The sequence below is a fragment of the Gorilla gorilla genome, chromosome 11, assembly GCF_029281585.2.
Source record: "Gorilla gorilla gorilla isolate KB3781 chromosome 11, NHGRI_mGorGor1-v2.1_pri, whole genome shotgun sequence".
Taxonomy (NCBI): Eukaryota; Metazoa; Chordata; class Mammalia; order Primates; family Hominidae; genus Gorilla; species Gorilla gorilla.
In genome coordinates, this window is record NC_073235.2 from 109,136,092 (window position 1) to 109,157,093 (window position 21,002).

General features: G+C 38.2%; 1 protein-coding gene across 3 annotated transcripts in view; it reads left to right on the forward strand.

Moving 5' to 3' along the window:
* The window catches only part of ADAM23 (ADAM metallopeptidase domain 23), a 177,796-nt gene that overhangs the window by 78,601 nt on the left and 78,193 nt on the right, over window positions 1-21,002 (forward strand). For all 3 annotated transcript variants that reach the window (XM_055380411.2, XM_019022744.4, XM_055380410.1), the window contains exons 4-5: window positions 9,221-9,284; window positions 20,394-20,476. In XM_055380411.2, coding sequence (XP_055236386.1) covers window positions 9,221-9,284; window positions 20,394-20,476 — 147 coding nt within the window. The remainder of the gene's footprint in view (window positions 1-9,220; window positions 9,285-20,393; window positions 20,477-21,002) is intronic.

A 21,002-nucleotide genomic window follows, 5' to 3' on the forward strand; every position in this document is an offset into this window, starting at 1 on the left:
GCCAAGCATAGTATTCTTTTATTTTTCTTTTCATTGAATGATGTTGTGAACATCTTTCTAACTGTAAAAGCGCTTGAAAGCTGCTCTCACCTACATCATGCATGTATTGTTTTTTGTCTAGTCATTTCCTCAGGAAACCCTTATGAGTGGAACTTGTGGATTATAGGGTGAACATGCTTTCAGGGCTTTTGATACCTATTGCCAAATTGCCCTCTGCATGCCAGTTTTCCTACATCCTTGCCAGCAGTGGCTACTGTCATTCATTTTTATTTTCTAAAGTGATGGGGGAAAACGATCTCTTTCATTATTTTAATTCACAGGTATTTTATTGCTAGTGCAGCTGTAGGTTGGTATATGATTGATCACCATGAATATTTCTTGTTTTCTTTTTTTCATGAGTTGCATGTTGTATACATAATTCTTCATGTTTATTTAAATCCAAGTTTATTCATAGGTTATATATATGTATGTAAATATATATGTATGTATATTCATATACATATATCCCTGTGTACATTATACATATATAAATAAATTCAACTATATCTGTACACATATAAAATTTGTTGTTGTTAGTAGAAACTTTTCCCCCTAGATTATTTTTAGATGTTTTTTGTTGGTTGTACATCTAGAAATGTGTTTTGTTTTTGCATATTTATCTTGTAACCAGCACCTTACTTAACTGTTATTATTTCTGATAGTTTTTCTGTTGGTTTCTTTTTTATTCTTTTGGCTATTTTATATATACCTAGGAAGAATAGAACACCATGTAAACAGATGTGCAGTTTTTCTGTATAGAATGAAAAATGAAAAAAGTAAAGAAAGAAAAAAGTAAAAAAATGAGAAGAGTTCTTTTCCTAGAATGTGGCAAAAACTGGACTTGGAAGAGAGTAGTTTCTTCTGTACAAGGTTACCAGAAGGCAAAGCTGATCATGGATCCTCTTCTGTTCTCTGCAATTTCTCTATGTGTGATGCTTGCTTTATAGTTATGTTAATAAATATTGGACGTATCAGAAAAGAAGCTGGATTAGCAATAGTCACCAACTATATTCATTATTAGCTTTGAAATTTGTTCATCATAGCATTTCAGTGATGTGTAACTATGTGCAGAAGATACGCCTTTTTTATTTGGATCCAGTTTTCCTTGTGTTTAATTTTTTTTTTGGTTTTATGACATACGGGGGTAAAACTAGATTGTGAAAGTAACCATGATTCTGTCATAAAGGAATCTCAAAATTACTGGAAACTTGGAGAGACACTGGTAGCCACAACTAGAAATGTGTTATCCACTTCATATGGTCGGGCTTTAAGTTAAGGGGAAGAAATGAAACATCTTTCATTTTTTATTTAAAGATTTTTCTTCTGATACCACCCTCCTCAGAAGGGAACTCTCACTGGCTTTTAGGCTGATCAAGCCAGCTGAGTGAGGGTTCTCAGCTTTTATATCACCTCAAGTCTCCTAACTCTTCGTTTCTCCACTCTACAATTAACTTGCAGGCCTGCCTATGTTTCTTGTCCTCATTATACTAGGGTTTTCTAAACTTTATTATGGTTAATGGGACCATTACCTGAGATGCACGAGTACCTACACATTTACATTTCCACTGCAATCTCTCATAGGGTTTAGGAGATCATTAAATTTCTCTTGTTACCCCAAAGAAAAACCTCTATAACCTATTCATGCTAGGAACATTCTCTGCCTGCAGTTCTGTTCCTATGAAATGTGCCCACACTTACCAGCCCTTGCCTGGCATGCCATCTTTGTCTGACTTAACACAAAGCCTCTATGCAACCTATAATTATTTTCACCCACTTAATATATCATTGCTACATGCTTAAATCCCAGCCTCTCCATGTCCTCGATCTTTTAGCGTAGCTTAAAAGTCTTACTGTATTGTTTACACTCAAAGGAGTGTATATTTTTTAGCTGAAACAACTTTTGGTATAAAAATTATTTTAGGTGGTATGAGTCTAATTTTTTTTAAAAACTTTAGAAAAGTAATGGTTGAAAAATTGTTATACTTTTAAAGTCTTCTGTTACAAAAAGAAAAGAAATATAAGAGCAAGCATAATTGTAGGATACAAGCTTATGTTTATATGAATGTATTGAGTTTAAATTTTGTGTCTGCATTACCACTTACAGTAATTATCTAGTGAATTTAAAATATCTTATGTATATAAAAGGACAAAACAGAGAAGCTTCTAATGGAAAGAGGGAGCGGGCACGATGCTTCACTGTGGCTTCATGGAGCCTTGGGCATAACAATGTCACTACGCTCGAGGCTCCATGAAGTTGAGAGTCTCCACAATGACAGCATTGGTTGTCATTAAATGAATGAAATGTGGACCTGGAAGGAAGGGGTGGTAGGAGACTTCTTGGATGAATGTCAGCGCTCGTTTAGGTGTGATTAGGGCTCCCAGTACTGAGAAGTTAAGCACTTTCAAGCAGCAGATAATCAGATGACTAACTTTGCATGAGAAATATGGGCATTTGTGGTACTCCTTTTCTAGATATCATGTAAGTTTTCTACTGTTTGTTTAGCTTCTGTTCCAGTCCCAATTTGAACACATATGGAAGTAACTTACATGTTTTACTACTGAGAATTGAATTAGGGTATTTGTGCTACTGTTTACTTAGGAACAAAGATGTATGGCAAGGTGCATGGCTAGTCACCACCTGACAAGTTCAGTGTCTTGCAGTGAATGTGATCTCATAGCTTCCTGACTTCCACAACTTACACTGCTGACTCCTCTTGCCCAGATCCGCCTACTGATGTTATGCACTGAGAGAGCCTAAGGCACCTACTCAAGGCTTTCCTAAAACAGTGGCTGTATTAGTCCTTTTTCACTCTGCTAATAAAGACATTCCCAAGACTGGGTAATTTATAAAGAAAAAGAGGTTTAATGGACTCACAGATCCACTTGGCTGGGGAGGCCCCACAATCATGGTGGAAGGCAAAACGTATGACTTACATGGTGGCAGACAACAGAGAATGCAAGTCAAGTGAAAGGGGTTTCCCCTTATAAAACATCAGATCTCGTGAGACTTACTCACTACCGTGAGAACAGTATCAGGGAAACTGCCTCCCATGAATCAGTGATCTCCCACTGGGTCCCTCCCACAACACGTGGGAATTATGGGAGCTACAATTCAAGATGAGATTTGGGTGAGGACACAGCCAAACTGTATCAGTGGCCATGTGAAGTATGATGACAGAACCCAAAAGCAACTGGAGGAGAAGACATACTCACAGACTGTTTGCTTACTAGAATCTCAGCTTTTGAGTATTTTCCACCTTGTAGACCAACCTGACCTTCCGTGTAGAACTTGATATCTATACCTAAATTTGGCCTTTAGGTAGGGTGACCATATGCCCCAGTTTTCCCAGGATAGCCCTTCCTGGTTTATGTATGTCTGTTGTCCTGGCACAATTATTAATATGCCTCTTTTCATTTCCAGAAATGCCCTAGTTTGGATGATAAATTATATGGCCATCCAGTTGTTAGGCCTTAGTGCTTGCTACTATTCATCTAGACTTTTTTTCACCTAGTTCTGCTGGTGAAGAAATGCTGTGTGGGCCTCCAGGTTCCTTCAGACAAGCTTGTTCTCAGCAACTCACTCAATTTCCTAGTTAGAAATAAACTGAGTGCTTAATACAAAATTTCAGAGAATACAGATTTTAAAACTAGAAAGGACTTCCAGAGACTGGTAGTTCAACCACTTTTTACAATGAAGTAAATGATTTTAAGTCATGTAGAAAAAATGATTTCCTTTGTGGTCCAATGTATATCTTTTCTAGTAGCCTTCCTCATAGCCCAAGTCCCAGTTAGCCACGTCATCTTGTTCTGAACAATTGTTTTCTTTGATCACTTTTCTGACCAGAATTACTCCAAAGAGAAGCATATTTTTGTTTGTTTGTTTGTTTGTTTTGTTTTATTCTGAGACAGAGTCTTGCTCTGTCGCTCAGGCTGGAATGCAGTGGCGTGATCTCGGCTCACCGCAACCTCTGCCTCACAGGTTCAAGCAATTCTCCTGCCTCAGCCTCCTGAGTAGCTGGGATTACAGACGCTCACCACCACGCCTGGCTAATTTTTGTATTTTTAGTACAGATGGGGTTTCAGCATGTTGGCCAGGCTGGTCTCAAACTCCTGACCCTGTGATCCGCCTGCCTCAGTCTCCCAAAATGCTGAGATTATAGGCATGAGCCACCGCACCTGGCTGGTTCTTTGTTTAAAGTAAGGGGTTCAAGTTATTTTCCAAAAAAACTGGAATCTACTCTTCTTGGTTAATAGCTTTCCTAGATACTAGGGAATCTTAGTACCTAACTTTTCCAATTATTAGAATCCTTGGCTTCTCCATATGGAACTTCCTTGTAATGGAAGATATAAACTTTTGGGAGTTTTGACCACATGGCTGTTTATGTGTCTACTTACATTAGAAACATGAATCTCATATTCAAGGATTCCAACAAATACACACACACACACACACACACACACACACACACAGACACAGACACATGTCTATACACATACATATAAAAGTTTCCTGAGGTAAATCTCTTTTTGTGAATTTCCAATTCCTAAATATAATAGCAGCTCTGCTTGTATATTTGCTGATGATTGTGAAATTCTTTGAACATAGATTTCTAAAATATATTTGTGATAAATCCTGAAATTAGGACAGTTTAGACAATTTCAGTGACAAACATGAAATCTGAGACTTCAGCACAGTAAAATGTTATCTCTTCCCCACACTGCGATATAGTGCAAGTTGAGCAGCTCTTTTAGACAGTTCTTCTCCAAATCATGATGAAAGGGTCTAGGCTGCATTCATATTTCTGTTATGCCATCTGGAGCATGTGGCTTCCAGGGTTGCCATGGAAGAGAGGGCTTAGATAATCCTGCAGGGATTTTAGTGGTCACACTAGAGGGGCAGACATCACTTCCTTCATCTCTCATTAGCCATGATCCATTGTCTTGGCCCTAACCTAACTGCAGCAGAACCTGCAAAATGTGGTCTTATCAGGATGCCAGGAAGGGGAAAATGAAATAGCATTTGGTGGACACACAGCATTATTTCTGCCACAGTTCCCTTCATTGACCTGATTCTTGGCTCATTTGTCATGTTTCAATAGTTTTATATTCTCCTGCTCTTACATGTTCTTCATATTTTGAGTAAAATCATATTTAGTCTGATTCTAGAGTTCCTAGAGTTTTCACCACTTTAGTGGTGCAGATTCACCATGAAGATGCAGAGTGAGTGGGTTAAAGAGTTTCCTTGTTCTAGTTCTTCCACTTTCTTTCACTGGCTTGAACTTCCATCCTACGTTTATCCATTTACTTATAAAGGTCACTCCTCTTTCAACAGATAACCTGCATGAGAAGCATGGGAGTAGCCAGAGAATACAGCTTTTCTGTAGCTTCAGTGATTGTAAAAAGATGTTTATTTTAGAATTTAGGATGTTCAGAGTTTGCCCACAAGTTATTAGCATCTTCAGAACCAAACATCCAATTGGCTGATCAACAAAGTAAAATGCCAGTTTATGTTTGGGTCCGCAATTGCTAAATAGATGAGTATTAGCATTTCAGAACATTCTGTTTCCAACAGGAAATTGTATTAGGACTACAGAAAGCAGAGGTGGAGGAAAGGACAACTCATCTTCAGGCATGTGGAGACATAGATTACTGGTTCCTTCCTGGCTGGGTGGGGCTGGAGACACCACTGCACAATCAACTATTCCCTTCTCCCTTTTTAGTGTTTCTTGTCCATCATCAAAAATTACATTTCAATATTATTTCAAGACTTTTATAATTAATTAGGTTACATTTCAGTTGATGTAATTCACTCTCAAGGAGATTACAAAATAATATTTTTGAGTGAGGTGATCAATCTTGCACATTTGTGCTGATTTTGCTTAGTTTCAATTTGAAAGTTGCATTTTTCACCCTGTTTCCAAGCCCCTATAGCAGGTGTTGGTAGATGTTTGCTCACTCAGCAGATATTGATTAAGGGCCTACTATGCATTAGGCATTATGCCAGGTGCTAGGGATACTGTGATGAGTGGAAGAATTAGTTTCAAGGGAGGCTGGCTGTGGTCAGACAGAAGGAAAGAATGGAGTAAATGGGGATGTGTGCTATTTATAGGAAGTAGAAGAGTGGACTGGCATGGTGAGGAGGGGCATATGGTGGTGTATTTCTCTCAGTATTTGCCATAGACCTCCTGAAAAGTAGCTGTTTTTCTTCTTTAAGATTCTAAAATGCCAGAGATACTAGAAACAGGTATGTTCATGAGAAGAAGAGACCCTTAAAAAGAGGGAAATAGGATAATTAAAGTGACCTTTATCAGATTTGGGAATTCATGGTTAGAATGCCCTTGTAATTACAGGCAAAATTAAAATAACGTTGTTTCCAACTCTTAGACATGCTCCAATGATTGTGTGGTTGAAAATGTTGAAAATAGTAAATTACCTGTAGAGAGACACAGTTGGAATGTAGTTAGGGAGACCTCTCTGCCTCCTGGTGTTGCAGAAGCTTTCCGCAGAAGATTGATACCATCACCAGCTTCATCTATGTATATCATAGTGCTGGTAGCCAACTTAATTAACTAGCAGTGAAATAAGTTTCTGCACCCTGTGAGATATTCCCCATGTATACAGAGTTCAGTAATTGTCATTACTTTTACTATCTGAGATTTTTAAAAAGGAATGAGTAGACATACCACAATTTAGTTTCAAGTGTAGAATTATCCTTCAGTACACATTTGGTTTGTGATTTTAATGGGAAACATGTCTAAAGTTTAAGCATTGGCTTCCTTTCTGTGTTGGAAAGGTTGTCCTTCAGCACACACAGGACATATGCAGGACATACCCAGGAGGCCCCCAGTTACTCTGTTGACTGGTGCTCAACACCCCTTTCCAGCCCTCTTCACTGGATTATTTTTAGAATGCATCAGATGCAGCTCTCAAAATGATGCAAAATCATTGAGTCCTCCCATTTTTCAGCTAAAGAAGTAGTGTCACGGTTTCCTAACAAGAAAACCTACTATGAGGCAAAATTATAGAAAATCAGAATAGCAGAATAGGGCACGAGCTGAGGAATCTTCTGCTTTAGCCCTTCATTTTTGCATAAGAAGAAATAAAGACCCAAGTTTAGAGCATACAGCTGGCTTAGAGTGGGACCTACTCTTGTCCTTCAGTTCCCATAAGGATTAAATGAGTTAATACCATTATAGTCCTTATAACAGTACCTGTGCCATAGTAAGTGGTCAGCAAATGTGAGTTATCACTTGTCATTATTCCTAGTGATAGAGCCCAAACAGGAACCTAGATGCCCTAATAATCCAGTGCTCTTCAGGAGGCACATATTTTGTATTTCCACATTGTATAGGGAGAAATATGTTTTAAGAAGTTGAGTTAAAATAAAAATAGTGACTGCCACAATGCCAATTAATGTGTACCTAATTAGCATACTCAGTACTCTGTACTGAATAAGTACTAGGCTAAGAAATGCAGTACTTAGCCTAGTACTGCATAGTCTGAGTTAAGTACTGCATATTCATGGTTTCCTTTAATTCTCACAATGTTCTATGAGATTCACATTCTTGACCTTCTCCATTTGACATACAAGTTGGGGAACTTGCCTATTTAAAAAATAGGTTTTAAACACTATTTGACTTCAATGACTTTCTTAACCTTTGTTATTTATTTATTTATTTTAAATTTCTTTTTCTTTCTTTTGAGACAGGGTCTCACTCTGTCACCCAGGCTAGAGTGCAGTGGTGCAATCGTAGCTCACTGCAGCCTCGATCTTCTGGGCTGAAGCAATCCTTCCACCTCAGGCTCCCTAGTAGTTGGGACCACAGGTGCATGCCACCACACCTGGCTAATGTTTTAAATATTTTGGAAATGGGGGTCTTGCTGTGTTGCCAGGCTGGTTCTCAAACTCCTGGCCTCAAACAATTCTTTGCCTTGGCCTTCCAAAATGCTGAGATTACAAGTGTGAGCCACTGTGCCTGACCCCTTACCCTTTCTTTTATCCCAGGAATTGGCAAACTATTGCACACAAGCAATCTCTGGCCATTCTTAACTTGTACAGTCTGCAAGTTAAGAATGTTTATATGTGTATGTGTGTATATATATACATTTTTTTTTTGAGATGGAGTCTCACTCTATCTCTCAGGATGGAGTGCAGTGGCATGATCTCGGCTCACTGCAACCTCTGCCTCCTGAGTTCAAGCGATTCTCCTGCCTCAGCCTCCTGTGTAGCTGCGATTACAGGTGCGCGCCACCACGCGCGGCTAATTTTTGTATTTTTGTAGAGATGGGGTTTCACCATATTAGCCAGGATGGTCTCGATCTCTTGACCTCGTGATCCACCCGCCTCAGCCTCCCAGAGTGCTGGGATTACAGGCATGAGTCACCATGCCCAGCCTTGTTTTATGTATTTTTTAATGGTTGAAAAAAATCAAAAGAAGGATAATATTCCATAACACATAAAAATTATGTGAAATTCCAATTTCAGTGTCCATACAGTTTTATTGGAATACAGCCATGCTCATTTGTTTACAGACTGCCCGTGGCTGCTTTTGCAATATAATGGCTGAGCTGAGTAGTTGTAGTGGAGCCCGCATGGCCCACAAAACCTAAAATATCTACTCCCTGGCCTTTATAGAAAACCCTTGCTGACCTTTGCTTTATACTCTTCCTTGGTGATTACATTTTATGACATTCCAACTGTTGAGGGCATAATTGTGGAATTTTTATAGGATCTGTCTCCTCAAGTTACTTGCCTTTTGGTTTGTTCTGTATTAATTAACATATCAATCAGATCCTGAATAATGTGAATAAAAAGAGTTCACCGTCCGGGAGGCGGAGCTTGCAATCAGCCGAGATCGCGCCACTGCACTCTAGCCTGGGCGACAGGGCGAGACTCAGTCTCAAAAAGAAAAAAAAAAAAAAAAAAAAAAAAAGAGTTCACCGTTAGATTGTCTGTGTCTTGTCTTTTTTTTTTTTTTTTTTTTTTTCACAGATTGGGGAGTAATTTATTCCTGGATACTGTGTGAGACTCTTGATGATAACCTGTTTTTGTTTCTGTACTAACCATGGACTGCAGCTATTTCTGGTTTGCATGCCCCTCACGTTCATTTATTGAGCCGATTGTTTTTAAACCTCCAAGTGTCTTAGATGCAGAAATCACTCTATTTTCTTTCCTTTGTAGTGGTTTGTTGTCTTCTGATTATGTGGAGATTCACTACGAAAATGGGAAACCACAGTACTCTAAGGTACGGTTACCGGCGTCGGCAAGTTCTCTAGTATAAGTGTGCTTATCATAGAGTTGATCAGTGCACACTGCGTTGTTTTGACGTCTGTCTCAGTAAAATCACCTGTGCTCTTTTACAATGATACTATTTTTAGTGAGGAGAAATTTATTAAAATATACAAATGTTTGAGGTAACGTTAGGTATTCAGGACAAAAAATGTTTATTGTTTTGATTATACCTGCAGTACCTTTTGTGATAGTATAAAGAGCTATACAGTTCCATATCAGCACCTGAAAGTAGTTAGTAAAGAAGGATGAGGCTCATGGCCATCGAATCTGGATTAGAAGACTGGATGGGCTGTTAGAACGATTCTTTAGTGCAAATGACTTTGCTGCCCAAGAAGGGCAGAGGACAGGTGGGGGAAGTGAGATTTAGGTAGTACTTTTTCTCTAACCTTCATAACAATTCGATGAGGTGGATGTTATTATTCCTGCTGTGCTATGGAAGAAATTAAGGCAGAGAGAGGGCAAATAAGCCTGCTTAAGGCCACGGGACATTGAATATGAGGGTACTTGGGTATCTGATTCCTTCATTTGGAGATGAACTTTCTTGTCTTCAGGGAGGATTAATAAAGAGCAAGTGGATTTGGATTAAAGCAAGAGAGAGAGAGAGATGATTTGTATGTAAGAAACAGTGACCTCCGTCAGTCAGGGTGAAGATCCCCAGAATGGCTACAGAAAGAAACTCTGACTTTTAGGGAATCAACAAGTGCCACTGAACCTGAGCAGTGTCCCAGTTACTGGAGGCACCAGAAGGGAAACAAAGTGGGGAAACCTCACTGGATTTGTTGTTTTTTTCCTAGATTGCTAACACATGTCAGCATAAAAGTAGCACCTTTCCGGTATGTGGACTTGTACCATATAGGTAACTGGGATTTTCAGTCTGATGGCTTCTCAGCAACTGTTTATAGGTTATAAATTATAAATACTGCTCAGGAGGCCCTGGCATGTCTCAGGATTTATAACATTTCAATTTGTAATTGGACGTGTTTTCCAGCCTTTGAGTTTTGTGCCACAGATTAAGAACTTTCATGTATCATTCTTATTACTTGTCAGTTCTTGCCTTAGGTTGCATTTGGGGGTTGTTGAGTCTCCCTAAAAGTTAGTGCTGTGGAAAGTGAGCAGAAAAGCTAAATCAAGTGCGGGAACAAGCTTCCTGGCATTTGTACAAACTGAAGCTTCTGTCAGCTGTGCCAGGGCCCTGAGCACTGCAGGTGCTGAATCATGAGCCTGGAGTAGACAAGATTGCAGGGAACTTTATAGACTCAGCAAATGAGCCACATTTGCAGGACACAGAAACCTGATCCAGACTTCTCACTAAGGCACTTAGTTACTTTTTTTTTTTTTTTTTTTTTTTTAAAGAAACAGAATAGCTAATTGGCCTCCAGAGGTCATTTGAGGTCCCAAAAGGAGACCTTATCATTAATAAGACACTCCAAATCTGATATCAGTTGTAACTAAAACTTAAAAGGTATTTCAACTCTAGCAAAAGAAATTGTGTTCACTGCAGTTTGTTTTTGTGTTCACTGCTTTTCTCTCTTTCATGACCCATTTTCTTCAAACAGCTCACATACCCAAACTTACGTGCTTCATAGATAATGAACTAACAGTCTGTTTTTTATGTGTCTGTATTTATGTACATCAGAAAAACCCAAGATGATATGGTGCACACTATTTTATATCAGGATTTTTAAAATGTAGCAAAATTTTAAATATTTTAGCATATATTAAGTAATCTAAACCTTTAATTTTTAAAAATGTCATAATATTATTTCTAATTCATTTGTTATAATATGTTTAAAAATGCCATGGTGATAGACATTTTGACTCTTTCCAATCTTTCACTATCTGAATAACTTCAAGGGAAGGCCTTCCAGATACATTTTGAATACATCCCTTATAATTGCTTCAGAATTAATTCTGAGAAAGGAATTTTCTGGGTCAAAGAGTTGGTACAATTTTTTAACACTCTTCATATATATTAACAATTTTTCTTTCTGAAAGTTTGTATAAATTCATATTCCCACCACCATTACATATATATATATATTTTTAAAGCATTTGTAAATAAACTTCATGAAGATTGTCTTTTATGCTGCTTCAGAAAATCTTTGTACAGAGTACCAGAAAAGGAAATTAATATGTAAGAATGGCTAGGTTAAACTTATTTTCACATAATACAGCCTTTTTTTCCCTAAAGATCTCAAATTGTTTTTTTATTTTTATTTTTTTGAGACGGAGTTTTGCTCTTACTGCCCAGGCTAGAGTGCAGTGGTGCAATCTCGGCTCACTGCAACCTCCACCTTCTGGTTTCAAGCGATTCTCCTGCCTCAGTCTCCCAAGTCGCTGGGATTACAGGCACCTGCCACCATGCCCAAATAATTTTTTTTGTATTTTTAGTAGAGACGGGGTTTCACCATGTTGGTCAGGCTGGTCTCGAACTGCTGACCTCGTGATCCACCCGCCTCAGCCTCCCAAAGTGCTGGGATTATAGGCGTGAGCCACCGCACCTGGCTCAAAGATCTCAAATTGTTTAGAGAAAAGTACATGCACACATTGTACACACACACGTAGACACACAATATTTTCCACATAACTAAAGAACAGTCTATTTGGCTGTGAAGTTAAATGTGAATGTGGATATTGACAGCATCCCAGGAATTAGTTGCAACCATACTTTGCAAAGAGGGTTGTCTAGGTTTTCCCATTTCACCACTAACGAGCCCCTCTCTCATTCTTACTTCTCACTAAGAAAAGATTAATGTCTGGCTTTTACTTTTATTGCATGGACATGGGTTAAAAGTGCTTCTTTCCATGTGAAGCAAATATAGGAGCTGGAGAGGTCAAAAAGAAGCATGTAATATGAATGCTAGGTATCAGTCCAAGAATAAGGAAGAACTTTTGTTCTGCACTTGATGGAGCAGTAGCTTTTGTTTAAGTTCCTACCAGTGCTTTGCACATAATATATAATACAACTATTTTGTTGATTTTTTTACAACTTTAAAAAGTAATTTATTTACTTTTCTTATTTAAACAAATTTATTGGGATATAACTTATGTATCATAAAGCATATAATTGTTTTTAGTATGTCTACAGAATTGTGCATCCATCAACATAATCTAATTTTAGAATATTTTCATCACTGCATAAAGAAACCACACCACCTGTTAACAGTTGCTCCCCAGTCTCTCTTTTACCAACCATAGGTAACCACTAATCTATTAATACTTTCTGTCTCAATAGATTTGCCTATTCCGGACATAAATGAAATAATATAATAGGTGGGCCTTTGTGACTAGTTTCCTTTTTCGTCCCTAGTTTTAATGAGATATAATTGAAAAATAGAAATTACATATATTTAAGGTATGTAACTTAAATTGTATATATAGGAATTGTATGTATTATTCAAAACATCAGGTTGATATGTTGGTACATTGTGAAATGGTCACCACACTCAAGCTAATGAACACACCCATCACCTCACATAGTTATCTTTTTTTTTTTTGTAGTGAGAGCATTTAAGATCCACCCTCTTAGCATATTTCAAGTACTATATATTTGTTGACCAACTTTGCTGATGAGCCTATTTAAATAAGTTAATTTTTAGCATTTCAGTTCTTATAAAATAATAAGCATCAACATAACACTATGAAAGTACTTTTCAAAATTAACATATTTCTATTAAGTCTTTTTTGGTGAACTGCTAATACATATTTGTAAGTGCTTACTAATACTTTGATTTCTCTTCTGCTTACATCAGCAGTCATGATGAATAAATAGATGAAGTGCCTTCATCCCAACTTCCCTCTACCTTATTTCTATCATTATTAGGTGGGGAAGGCTTCTTTTCCTAGGTTTATTTCCTCACCCTGGCTTCTTCCTATTCCGTTGCTCATTCTTGCTCAGGGAAGGAAGAGCCGCTTGACTGCTGGGATGTCTGTGCAGCCAGTTCCTCCCTCCCTTTTTTTTTCTTTTTTTTTTTTTTGTAGGATCTACCTTCCTACAGGAAGAGTACATTCTCTCCACCTTTCTCTTCTCTGAATTGTACTGTGGCCACCCACATGTGTGTATGTGGCTGGGGTTAGGTTGTCCCACGTTGTCTCTGCCTGGGTGGGTAAGGCTAGCTAACTCCTGGGTGCAGCATTAGCAGGGCTATTAGATTCTCAACTAATCCTCTCCTCCAGTATAGCTCTATAATAAATGAAGGTGACATTTTGATGTTTCAATTCTATGTCACTCTCTCATTTAGTTTTAAACTTGGGTGGGCACCAATTCATACCCATGAGGATGGCTATAATGAAAATGATGGACAATAACAAGTGCTGTCGAGATTGTGGAGAGATTGGAACCCTCATACACAGCTTGTGGGAATGTAAAATGTTGTGTGGCTGCTTGGCAGAACAGTTTGGCAGTTCCTCAAAAAGTTCAACAAAGAGTTACCATATCACCCAGCAGTTCTACTCCTAGGCATATGCTCAAGTGAATTAAATACATATGTCCACAAAGAAACTTGTACATAAATGTTCATAGCATTATTCATAGTAACCAAAAGGTGGAAACACCCTAAATGTCCTTCAACTGATGAAGGAATAAGGGAAATATGGCATATTCACATAGTGGAATTACTATTCAGTCATAAAAGGAATGAAGTACTGATACATACTACACCAAAAGATAAATCTTGTAAACATTATGCTAAGTAAAATAAGCCATACACGAAGGGGCACATATGATACGATTCTGTTTATTTGACATGTCCAGAATAGGCAAATTCATAGGAACTGAAAGTAGGTTCATGATTGCCAGGGCCTGGTGGAGTGGAGGGGAGGAGAAATGGAAACTGATTGCTAATGGTTACAGGACTTTTTTCTGAGGTGATGAGACTATTCTGGAACTACATAGTGGGGATAGTTATACAACTCTGTGAATATGCGAAGAAAAACACTGAATTTTATACTTAAAAAGGTAAACTTTATGGTTTCTGAATTATATCTAAATAACAACAACAATAAAAAACCCAGGTGGGGAATAAGAGTTTATTTACCCATCCTCTTCATCAAACAAGAATCCTTTAGGATTGGTCTTGTCACATATGCTCATGAATAAGCCATTCCTGTTCCTTCATCAAACAAATATGGTTTTACTGTATAGCATAATGTCCTTTAGGTCTACCCATATTTGGCAAATGCCAGGATCTCCTTTTTTAAGGCTGAATGCTATTCCATTGCGTGTGTGTTTGTGTGTGTGTGTGTGTGTTGAAATAAGCCAGACACAGAAAGAAAAATATTCTGTGACCTCACTTATGTGTAGAATCTAAAAAAGTCGAATATGTATTTATGTTGATGCAAAAGCAATTGCAGTGTTCGCCATTGAAAGTAATGTCAAAAACCACAAATACTTTTGCACCAACCTAATAGAACAGTGGTTACCAGGGGCAGGAGGTGGAGGGGTGGGAGTGGGGTGGTGGGTTGGAGAGATGTAGGTCAGATGGTACAAAGTTGCAGTTATATAGGCTCTAAGTCTAAAGATGGAATGGATAGCATGAGGGCTATCGTCAGTCATATTGTATGATGGGAATTTGCTAAGAGAGTAGATTTTAGGTGGTCACGCCACACGCTTACACAAAAGGTAACTGTGAGGTAGAAATAAGACATGTTAATTTGATTGACTATAGTAATAATTTCACTATGTATATCAAAATATCATGTTGTATATTTTAGATATACACAACTTTTTTTTTTTGAGACAGTGTCTCACTCTGTTGTTCAGGCTGGAGTGCAGTGGTGCAATCTTAGCTCACTGCAACCTCTGTTTCCTGGGTTCAAGAGATTCTCCTGTCTCAGCCTCCCGAGTAGCTGGGATTACAGGCACGTGCCACCACGCTTGGCTAATTTTCGTATTTTTAGTAGAGATGGGGTGTCACCGTGTTGGCCAGGCTGGTCTCGAACTCCTGACCTCAAGTAATCCACCCACCTCAGCCTCCCAAAGTGCTGGGATTACAGGCATGAGCCACTGTGCCCGGCCTGATATATACAACTTTTAAAAAACAAAAAAGCAGAAAAAATATTGATTTACCTTGTACTGTGACCTTTTTGAGGTCATAGTTCCTGTTCTAGGTACTAGATATGTATCAGTGAACCAAACAGATAAAGATCCCTGCCCTTGTGGGTCCTGTGTTCTCTTCTCACCTTTATTCTTTTCTTTATCAGTATAACCACATCACCCTTTTAGAATGTTCTTTGTGCTTTCCTTATCAAATCATCATCACAGCTCAGCTCAAGCTCTCTTCTAAGAGTGAAGGGTTTTTGGCAGCAGGAGAGCATGGATTGTGATCGGGTGGAGTAGGTCTCTGTGCGCGTGGCTCCTGGCTGGGAGGTAGGGTTGATGCAGAGTGGAGGAGACTGGAGGAGTGCGTGTTCTGAAGATCCTGTCCAGTGTATGAGTAAGGGAGGGTGGGCCCTGCAGAAGTCAATCAGAGTCTGGCCGAGGTGCTGTATTGGGGTCAGGGTATTTTCAGACACACGGGTCTGCCTGTCTTCCCTTTTCTGAGTGTTTCCCCACTTCTTTCTGCTTCCTTTCCTTTATTTTTCTCATTCCCTCTTCTTTTAGTAATATTTTAATGAAGTTTTCAGACTATTTTTTAAATCTATTTTCCCTTCTTTTTTACTGCCTCTCAGCTTGCCATAATTGGGTTTAAAAATTCGTGTTTGTATTGTTTCTAACCAGAGATAACTTAAAGTTTGTATTTCCACTCCTATACTAAAAATGACTCTTTTACTTGTGTGTACACTAGAATTTTTCCCCTAGTCTTTGAATTAATAGCCAGTTTTTAAAAAAGTTTCTTACCACCGCATAAATAATAATTTAAGCAATAACAAGGAAAACAAAACTATCCACACTAAATCACTTAAATTAGATCCAGGATTATCAGTTATTTGAATTTTGAGTATAAAGTTGAAATTATTATTAATCATTCAAAATATTGACCTTCCTGGCAACATTCGGAGTACATTATAGAATAGGAAAGGAGCACGGGGTTAAAAAATGCCCCAAGAAATCAAGATAGCAGATGACACTAGTCCTCACAAAGCTATTTTAAGTTTGAATAGTATAATTTATGTGAACTATTAAAAATTTACATAGCATCGGTACAGCCAAACTGTTCTAATACTTTTATTAAACTACTGCAAGAACATTTTCCCCATTAAATTTAATGAAGGTAAATAATTAAACAAATTATTTAATAATTTGTGTGTTGGGGTCTCAAGTTCCCCAAGTCTCCAAAATTATTATTTTTTATTTCCTTATTCTGCAGTACTCAAAATCAGGTATACATGTCCCATTATAGATGTCTTTTTCTATTTCTCATTTGTTATCAGCTCACTGATTTTTAAAATAGTTTAGCATATCCTAGTAGTTGATAAGCTTGAAGAATTTAAAGATATGTATATAGAATAATCATGAGTGTAGTGTCAGTAGTTTTTATTATTATATTCAGAACCTAGATATCATAATATACACATTTTCTAGTTAAGGGCTGTGTAGTTTCTTTTCAAATGTTTATCCAGACCTGCAGGAATAGATTGAAAATATCAGTGTATGGTCACTATCAATGTCCAGGTTTTGGGAGTTTCATAAGCAGTAAAGAACTGGCTGATGGAACTTTACCATGCAGATGGAATAATTAAACAGACACAAAGGTGGGCTGCTTTTAAAAACCAAATTAAAACTATTGGTTCTATTTCCACTAAAATGAGTAGAATCAAACAGTTCCTGTTGTTATTACTATTATTATTATTATTATCATTATTATTTTTTACAGAGGCAGGGTCTTTCTACATTGCCCAGGCTGGTCTCAAACTCCTCCTGGGCTTAAGCAATCCTCCCTCCTTGGCCTCCCAAAGTGCTAGGATTACAGGCGTGAGCCATGATGCCTGTCCAGTTCCTGTTATTAGATTAGTAATACCAGAGAACTGGATATTTTTTTCCCCTACAAGTTGTTATCAGTAGAGTCACAAAGTTATTATCCCCAGCCATTTCTGGTTAGGAAGTATTTTAAAAGATGGACATGGCTTCAATGTGTCAGTATATGAAGAGGAAGCCTGGTAGGTTCCAATGGGATTCTGAGCTTGGAAACCTTGTGGAGCAGAGTTATTATTTGAGCATGATCTGGCTTGTGGAGTGTTCAGCTATGTGCAAGTAGCAGGCTGAGAAAGGTAGGGAGCATACTAGGATTTTTAATTTCCTGTGACTAGCCAATAACTTCCACTTATCAGATGCTCCATTTCTGTTGAATTTAATTAACTGACAGTTTTGGATCCGAAAATGCTGACGTCTGTATGGGTGCACAGAGACTTGTGTCATGGGCTGAATCGAGCCCTTTTTGGTTGTCCGTGCTGCCATTTGCCAAGTCACAGGTCTGTGACCCACTCCTAGGTGGTCAGGGCCAGCCCTCTTTAATTGTCTGAGGTCTTCCTAACTGGAGAAAGAAACATGGACTTGAGAACCTGAAGATGTGGGAATCAGTTTGTCTTTTTGTTATTTTTAGAAGAGCCTTTTGCACTTTGTTTCTGTCCCCATATGGGTACATGGAGACAGCAGTCACTGTGAGGTAATGGTTGTTGAAGATGGCCAGATCCCTGGGTGGAAGGTACCCCTGGAGCTGACTGTCCAAAGTTATGATTGCCAGTGCCCTTTAGAAGTGGGCTCCCTGTACTGGCCCACTTCTGTTATGCTTGGCACCCAAGATGGATTGCTCTTTCTCTCTCAGGATTTATTTTATATGAGATAACTCAAGATCTTACTTCGCAGTGGTCTGAAGTGTTACCAAATAATATTTTTCCACAGTACTCTTTAAAAACTTGGTATTAATTTAGTAATACAAAAATCAGAAAATCCTCTAATACCGCTAGTACTAATACTAAATTGGAAGCTACCAAATTGTTTATAATGCTTAATATAACTACACAATTTAGCTATTAAAACTTTCTTATGATGATAAGCATCAGAGATTGGATGTTGCCTGAAGTCTCATTTAAGTTTAAAAAAATACAGTGATTCAAGGCCAGGCACGATGGTGCATGCCTGTAATCCCAGCTACTCAGGAGGCTGAAGCACAAGAATTGCTTGAACCTGGGAGGTAGAGGTTGCAGTGAGCTGAGATCATGCCACTGCACTCCAGCCTGGGTGACAGAGTGAGACTGTCTTTAAAAAAGAAAAGAAAAGAAAAGCAGCCCTTCACTGTACACACACACACACACACACACACACACACACACACACACACACACACACAGACACAGTTGTCCTTGAACTGCACGGGTCCACTTATATGTAGACTTTTTTCAACCAAACACAGTATTTGTGGGATGCAAAACCTGTGCATATAGAGGGCTGACTTTCCATATATGTGGTTTCCACAGGGCCGACTGTGAGACTTGAGTATGTGCAGATTTGGGAAATATGTAGGGATTCTAGAACCAATCCCTGACTGTATAAATATATATTTATCTCTGTTTTCTCCCGATAACCCACCTAAATAACAGTTAGGGGATAAAAAAGGATATGAACCCACCAATACAAAGACAGGAGAAGAGAAAACAAGCAGATGAGATGTAGCCATAAAATTTCAGGAGATGGAAAGTGGATGAGGGGTGACTCTTAGCTTTGAGCTTTCCATGCTCTGCTAAGTTCGTTTGGGGGGAAACCAAGAAGAAACAAGTCAACTTATGTCACTTATCCCAGAAAGGCAGAAATAAAAGCATCTGAAAAAAGAAAAATTGGTTGAAAGTAGATGTAGAGCGGTTAAGTCCCCAATTCACTGCCTGCCCTGTGGAGCCAGATAACCAGATGGGAAGTCGGGGACTTCCCTAGTCTGCTAGGAGCTCATGTATGGAAAAAAATGGAGAGGAGAGAATTCTCAGCTATATTTTATAAATAATAAAAATTATTTTTATTTATTATTATAAAATTCTTTTATAAATATTTTTATAAATAATAAAAAATTGTTATTATTTATTTTAAAAAGCTGCCCAGAACTGAAGTGCATAGTTTTCTTGATTAAAAGGTGTCACAGCAGGAGGCTGAGGCAGGAGAATCTCTTGAACCCGGGAGGCGGAGGTTGTAGTGAGCTGAGATCATGTCATTGCACTCCAGCCTGGGCAACAGGGTAAGACTCTGTCTCCAAGAAAAGAAAAAAAAAATAAAAGTGTCACAGAGTACCCAGTACAACAAAGGAGCAAAAATTCTAAAAATAAATACATAAATAAAAATGGAGCAAGAAAGAAAATACAATAATTATGGTGGCAGAGCTGTGAACAATATTTATGTACACATAAACAATGAATATAGATTTAACTAAAACTGGTGATATGAATTAGAATGTACTGGGGGTGAGAGAGGTTTTCAAGATCCTATATTAGGTAGATAATTTCTAAAATGGAATTAGTCAGAACATAAAAGTATAAACATTCAAAAATATATAGCCAAACACCAGAAGAAACAGCTTAAAACATTAAAAATGGTTGCCTTGGAGGTGGAGGGGAAAGAGGGACAAAGGAAACTGCTGTGTTTTTTTAAAAATAAAACTTGTAGTTATTATTTGACTTTGAAAACTACATTCATATATTGCTTCTAAAATGTTTTTAAAGTTAATTTTTAAAGGTAAGAAAACAAATAAGATATTGTATAATTTTCCATCAAAAATGATTATAAACAAACTTTTGGTGTCTCTCTTCAGTCAAGTGGAAGTCCTTATTCTATAACAACATCTGAAAAGTACCTGTACTCCTACAATACATACTTAAGAAATGTATGTTTTATTAATTACCTTGGTGTCATTGTTTTTTAAAGCCTTTTCTCCTTCATTCAATTTAACACACATATGCTTGTTATAAAAAAGTTGAAAAATTGCCTAGTCTTATTTGCAACATTATATAGGAGGAGTTTCTAGGGTTATTAATACAGTGCACATATATGCCCATCCTTGCATTTCTTTTTGCTTTATGGAAGCACCCAAAGAATTAATCATAATGCATAAAATACAACCAATCAATGAAACCTGCTTTCCAGGGTGGAGAGCACTGTTACTACCATGGAAGCATCAGAGGCGTCAAAGACTCCAAGGTGGCTCTGTCAACCTGCAATGGACTTCAGTAAGTGGGAATCTCATTGGCATTTTATTCATTGACCCTTTCCAGTTTCCCTTTTATGGATATATATATTTTAGTGACTCTTCCGTGCCAGTGCTGTGTTAGGGACTGCATATGGAGTGGTGCACAAGGAGGGCAATGTCCCTGTCCTCTTGAACACTTAGTGTTTGCAGGAGATTCAGAGATTAACCAAATGATTACATAGATGAATGTTTAATCACCATTGTGTTAAGAGCTGTATAGGGGAAGGACAGATGCTTGTGGAGTGGCAAAACCTAGTCCAGGAAGGTTTCCCAGCGGCATATTCCAGAGGACGTATCAGTTAGACCTACAGCTAGACTTGAGAGTCGGTAGGCCTTAGATCTAAGAAACTTAGACCTAACAGTAAGTTGGAGTTAGCCAGGCAAGGGTGGGGTGATAAAGAGAGGGGTTCGCACATTGACCTAGGGGTAGGCTCTGACAATACCATGTGTCGGCACCTTTTAGACCTGGACACAGTAGCACCTCATATAAAGACTTAGTTTCGGCC